Source organism: Spinacia oleracea, chromosome 3 (genome assembly GCF_020520425.1).
Source record: "Spinacia oleracea cultivar Varoflay chromosome 3, BTI_SOV_V1, whole genome shotgun sequence".
NCBI classification, from domain to species: domain Eukaryota; kingdom Viridiplantae; phylum Streptophyta; class Magnoliopsida; order Caryophyllales; family Amaranthaceae; genus Spinacia; species Spinacia oleracea.
Window position 1 is genome coordinate 28,465,698 of NC_079489.1, and position 6,472 is coordinate 28,472,169.

General features: G+C 36.2%; 1 protein-coding gene across 1 annotated transcript; it reads left to right on the forward strand.

Annotated features, from left to right (window-relative positions):
- The first annotated feature begins 575 nt into the window (after window positions 1-575).
- Window positions 576-6,165, forward strand: LOC110803700 (VAN3-binding protein). Its single transcript, XM_022009234.2, has 7 exons — window positions 576-1,129; window positions 1,942-2,052; window positions 3,650-4,070; window positions 4,599-4,817; window positions 4,943-4,992; window positions 5,293-5,350; window positions 5,567-6,165. The coding sequence occupies exons 1-7, from the start codon at window positions 764-766 to the stop codon at window positions 5,782-5,784; spliced, it is 1,443 nt and encodes a 480-aa protein (XP_021864926.1). The 5' UTR covers window positions 576-763; the 3' UTR covers window positions 5,785-6,165.
- The last annotated feature ends 307 nt before the right edge of the window (window positions 6,166-6,472 follow it).

The window sequence follows — 6,472 nt, forward strand, 5'->3', positions numbered from 1 at the left end:
AGAAAGCCTTTTGTTAAACAATTATTATTTTCTCATTTCTCGCCGAATATTGGTTTTTACCAGTCGTTGGAAAGCGATTGAGAAAAACTCTCCAAATTAAATTGCCTTAAAATCATTTATAGATTGAGAAGTATATGTCCATTTGAAGTAAGCCCTCCGTAATTCTTCCTATGTTTTAATGCCCAGACGTCCAGTTAACATTATAAAACGTAAAATGTATTTTTTATTTTTCGGTTAATTGAAAACCCAACGTATTCCAAATCAAAGAAATTCAGACCGGTTCCTAAACTTTATTAGTCGGAATCAAATTACTGGATTTGATTCCGATGTCAAAATCGAAGATTCATAATCTAGAGTACCCGACAATTTTCTCACCCTGCACCATTACAAGTAATTAGTCTCCAGTCTCCACTCTCACTAACAAAAATTGACTAGGACCATTTACGAAACAAAATTCAACCCCACTAGTTTGAAGAGACAAATTTAACATACGAGGAAGAAAGGGATAAAATCATTAACGAAGAAAAATAAACAAAACTCCAATAAATAAATCCAATTATTCATCTCCTTCCCCCTTAATCCTATCACTGACACGTTTGTCCTTTCTCTCTCCTCCCTCCTATAAAATCCCCCGCACCCTTCTCAGTACCTGCCAAACACTCCCTTATTTCCATCCCACACTAAAACCACACTCTCCAACCTCCACTCCCGGGCCCCACCTCAAAATTACCCGGATCAAAAATAGTACAACCCGAATTCTCGGATGGACAGAGGAGTAGCAGTCGGTGAATCATGGCGACCCGACCCTTCACTACAACCCGACTTGTTTTTCAAGCCTCCGGAGACTCCAAAGGAACCCATGGAGTTTCTTTCCCGTTCTTGGAGCGTGTCAGCTCTTGAAATTTCTAAGGCCTTAACACCGGCCGCGTCGAAATCCATGCTTTCTAAGGCCATGTTTGGTGGTTTTGGCGGCGGGGGTACCAGTGTCGGCGGTGATGGTCCCATTTTGGAAGATGTTGCGGCTGAAGAAGCGGCGGCGGCGGCGGCGGCTGTCAGTGGCGGAAACGCCTTCTCTTTTGCTTGCTCTGAAACTTCCCAGCTCATCTTGGAACGTATTATGTCACAATCAGTAAGTAATTTTGATTGAAATTTATTTTTTGTTTGTACTTTACATTTTTTTGGTCTTTAATGGAAAATGTTGTTTTCTTCAGGTACTTGAGATTTAATTATTAATTTTAATAGCACACGAAATATTATTGGGTTGTCTTTCTAAATATAAATAAATAAAAACCCATTTTTTAGATTTTGTAATGTCGATTTGATTAATTTCTAATTTTAACCTATGATTTCAGAGTGAAAAATGTTGAATCTCCTGAATTTGATTGTAACACAAGTTGGGGTTCACATGTTTATTTAATCTGAATAATAATGTGTAATTAATTAGTAAATTGATTGTGTTTTTGTTTGTAGTACAGCTGTTTTGATAGGATTTGGCAAGTGCAGTGTTTTTGTTGGAGCGTGACAATGAAATATTTTACTTGCGCTTTTTTATTTAAACAATTTATGCTTCCCAAAACGGCATATTTGAATCTAGACGCACAAAAGAACAGCGCTAGGTTTCTATCTGAAGCTGTCTTGTTTTTTTTTTTCAAAGTCTGCCTACTCATTCTTCAAGAAATTTTGATTACACAGTCTGTTTTTCATTCGGAATTAATAATTTTGAATTAATACAATCCGAATAAATCCGGACGGGGGTAATACTATATTTCCGCCGATGTTGAATTAAGACTTGTTATAAGGTTAATAAATAAAGTGGTAGTAGTAGTCTTAATTGTTTTAGTTCTGAGTTTGTAATGATGACTCGTGTGCGAGTGGATGAATGAATTTCAATTGTAAAATAAAAAGAATAATAATGGGTTTGTTTGTTTGTTGTGGTTACAGCAAGAGGTATCTCCCCGCACTTCCGGTCGGCTCTCGCACAGTAGTGGCCCACTCAATGGCTCCTTGACTGATAGTCCTCCGGTTTCTCCTTCCGAAATGGACGATATCAAGGTTTCTCTCTCTCTCTCTCTTCCTTTTTTTATTTCTTTAAATTCTATGTACTGAATAATTTTAATTTAATTGTCATGTTATAGTTGTAATTTAAACTACTTGTATAAAAGCTATTGCAAACATCGGGATCAATTGTCACGCTACGAGTGTAATATATCAACTACTATCGTGACAATTAAATTTGGCCGAGGATAAAGCTGGATAGTGGATAGTGAAGTTATGACGTTATGTTGAAGGTGAAAAAAGTTTACCGAACCAGCTATGGTTCTAAAAAAAGTAAATGGAAAAGTACAGAAGTGTGTCAAGTGGTCTGTGTGGGTTACGAACACGAAGCCTGACTAAATTAGATGAGGACGATTCCTTGTGATCTTTGCCTTTTATTAAAAAATATATTTAATTTTCGATTATTTTTTCCAAAGACACTTTATCAGTGAAAAAGTGGATGAGTGTGCCTTTACTCTGCACCCTTGCGGCCTTGCTTAACAAACTTAATGATTCTTCATTTCTTTGGTTTCAAAATCCCATGGTAAACAAAACCGTCAGTTTTTGGGTTAAAATTGCATTTTTACCTTTTGAAAAAGTTTCACCGTAGGTTGTATTGGAAATGCATGTACATAGTTTTACTGGAATGGCAACCTCTTTTTTGTAGCTACGGAAACTTATGATTTAGGCTTTTTGTGTATTCACTGTTGGAAAACTCACAACAAGTTTTTATTTCTTGGAGGACGATTCGATTCAATTCAATTGGAAAACCAAAACATTTTCCTAATCACCAAATACTACCTCCGTCCCTAAAAGATTGCCTCATATCACGTAAAACGTAAATATTTTTAATTTCACACGTGTAAAAATTATAAAAACTTGATATTCCAAACGTATATATTAAAACGATTCTAACAAAATCTCACATAATTATATTATATCTTATAGACTAATGAGAATTCATGGTTGAAGTTTTTAAAGCTTGACTCAAATAATTGCAATAGGCCAATCTTTAGGAAGGGGTGTACTACACAGGTAAAAAAATACGGAGTATACTCTGTAGTACTTCGCATTTATTTTCCATTTTATATGGGTAATTTATACACACGATAGATGTGCTGATTTCCATTAAAAAAAATTTGAAATATACCTGAAGGAATGAAAAATGTGAAAAAGTCACCATCTCTTGAAACGAGGACATTAATTTCACTTTGGATATCTTTTTAAATTTTAAGGGTTTGAGTTGATTTACATTTCAATTTCAATTTCAATTTAAACAGTGAAGATCACACATTAAACTTGCAATAAATTGAAAAAGAATGTTGTGACCACTTTTATGGTTTGCTGGTTGCTTATTATAACCTCGAGACATGCATTTCTGAGATGACAGCCCACTTGCTGACGCCCATTTAATAGACTACTGTTAACCAACAGTTAGGTTGATGTGAATACTTCCCTGATTTTCAGAATTTCTGTACAAACATTCAAGTAAACTCATTTGTAGTTAAGTTTAGATTCAGGCAATTCTACTTTAAATGCTATATTATCTACATTTGTTATTGTGATTGGCTTTAATGTGACAAAAACTTGATTAAAGTATTTGGTACTTATGCAGTACTTTCGGCTTAACAATCACACGAATACACAGTACAGATCTACCAATCCTGTTGGAGTAGCCCCTGCTGCCAGTGGGAAGACCGTTGGGAGGTGGCTGAAGGACAGGCGAGAGAAAAAGAAGGAAGAGACGAGGGTGCATAATGCGCAGCTTCATGCTGCTGTATCAGTGGCGGGTGTGGCAGCAGCAATTGCCGCAATCGCTGCTGCAACTGCTGCGTCTTCAGGAACTGGCAAGGATCAAGAGGCTGCTAGGACTGATATGGCTGTTGCCTCTGCTGCTACTCTTGTGGCTGCTCAATGTGTAGAGGCTGCTGAAGCTATGGGTGCTGAGAGGGATCATTTGGCTTCTGTTGTTAGCTCTGCAGTTAATGTTCGATCCTCTGGTGATATCATGACCTTAACTGCTGCTGCTGCCACAGGTAACTTCACACACTTTATTCTAACAAATATTATTCTTTTATAGATGCATTGAATCATAATGTCAGCTATTGGAGTACTGTTTAACCTTTGATGCTTGGTAACTTTCATGACGGTCATCTTTTCTCGTTTCTAAAACTTGACAAGGGGAAACTTTTTTTACTGTTTAGGAAATTTGAAATCACATAATGAGCTTGTCTTTTGTAGTGCACTTCAAATAAATCACAGAATGAACTTTGAACCCTTCTATATTTTTACATATTTTTTGATAATAAACAAAACAATGTCTGTATTAGATATATAGTATAAGAGAAATAACCGATTTATCGCTTCAGTCTTTGGGTACCAAGTTTCCTAATTGATGAAAATTGTGTCTCCGTACAACATAGCTGTTTACAGGTACTATGTACATGGTCGTTAAAATTATGTGGCATTTAGACAGAAAGTTGTGTATATATTGTTAAAATTAAGGAGTACTCCGTATATGATTCAAATTCCTAGAATGTTTGAATTTATGAAATGGAATGCAGCACTGCGTGGGGCAGCAACACTTAAAGCGAGGGCATTAAAGGATGTGTGGAACATTGCATCTGTGCTTCCAGCAGAGAAAGGGAATACTGTGAACAATGGTAGCAATGGTTCTAGCGGCAGTCATAGTGGTGAAATCATGCCAGAAGATAATTTCCTTGGGATCTGCAGCAGGGAGTTGCTTGCTAGAGGCTGTGAGCTTTTGAAACGCACTAGGAAAGGTACAATCAATAATGCCGGCCTGTTGATTTGCTTTTACAACTTTGTTGCTCAAGAATCTGATGATTTTTGCATATTAGTTTGCGATTTACAAAAGAAGTATTTCCTTTTATCTTTACTGGTACAGGTGATCTTCACTGGAAAATTGTTTCTGTTTACATGAATAGAATGAACCAGGTAAGCTAACCTATTACCTATGTACTTTGCTTTTCCAGTCAGTGATTGATGACATCTTTGTTTACAACATGAGATTTTGATCCTAAAAAAAAAAAGGCTGTTCACGTTGATTAGTTGATGATTTGCGGTTTGATTAGATCTATTAAGTATGTTGAGAATAACTTTTTATCTTTTATAAATCCACAAAGCCTTACAAAGTTAAAAGTTAAAGTAATCAACAGTTGATCAAAGATGAGTAAGGCATGATTACGATTGCGATCTTTAAAATTTTGAAACGTCCTTTATAAATCTGCATTGTAGGTTACACTAAAGATGAAGAGCAAGCACGTTGCTGGGACCATCACCAAGAAGAAAAAGAGTAAGTTTAAATTTGCTTTTGTCTCACTTTCATAATGTGAACAAATGTTTACAAGGGTAGGGGTAGGGGTAGGGTGGGTCTGCAAGTCTTCATTCCATTCCTTTCATGGGGATCTGAGAAAGCTAATGGTTTGATGAGGTGGTAACTATGAAAAGCCAATGTCTTTAGTTTTGATTCCTCTTTTTCCTTTTTGGTTTTCCCAATTTGATTTTGCAGATGTTGTGATTGAAGTCATCAAAGATATGCCGGCTTGGCCAGGACGTCATTTACTCGAGGGTGGCGATTGCAGGAGATACTTCGGTCTTAAGACCATCTGCCGCGGTGTGGTAGAATTCGAATGTCGTAACCAACGAGAGTACGAAGCATTGACTGAAGGTGTCTCAAGACTTCTCTCTCTCTCTGCTGAAAAGAACAACAATAGACATAGGTTTTAGGCTAGTATTCCCAAGTAATGTAGTGTAGTACTATATATTATCGTTATTGGCGTGTTTATGGTTAATGCCGTAATGGTTATGCCGTTGTAGAATGTGTAGTAATGATTTTGGAGGAAGATGGGTATAGTGAAGAAAAAGAAGAAAAAAATGGTGGGGAGTTGGTTTTTGGCTTTCTTTTGAAAGTGTTTTGTTATCCCATGTAAAAAGTAGCAATTAAAGAAGCAAAAGTGTTAATGCTATGGGCTCTTCTTTAATCTTATTTTCTTTTTATGTTTTACATTGGATAAAATTTTGTAAGGAAATTGTATTGCAAAGAAAAGTGATGTAAACGAATGTAGATATTATTCTCATTACTTAAATAATTTTAGTTAGCATTTGCGATTTGGTGTCTTGAATTTGTAAGTGAGGCATATGATTCAGGAAAATAGAATGGTGTTTGGTTAGTGAGGTAAGAAAAGGAGGATCTTGGAGTCTTGGACTAAGGCAGTCAAAAAAGAGAAAAGTTGAGATCCCATTATTTGTTGTAAAGACTAAAGAACAGACAAATAACATAACCAGATTCCATATGCTTCTCTTTCTTTTGGGATGGGGTCCATTTATTTGCGTTAATTCTATAGGTTAAGGAAGGGATAATCATGATTAGAGTTGTAATATTCCACTGAAATGTCACTTTCCGCCATCAACCTGA

Coding starts and splice junctions, on each gene's coding strand:
- LOC110803700 (XM_022009234.2), top strand. CDS start 764: ATGGACAGAGGAGTAGCAGTCGGTGAATCATGGCGACCCGACCCTTCA. Junction 2,053..3,649: donor CCGAAATGGACGATATCAAG/GTTTCTCTCTCT, acceptor GTACTTATGCAG/TACTTTCGGCTTAACAATCA. Junction 4,071..4,598: donor AACTGCTGCTGCTGCCACAG/GTAACTTCACAC, acceptor AATGGAATGCAG/CACTGCGTGGGGCAGCAACA.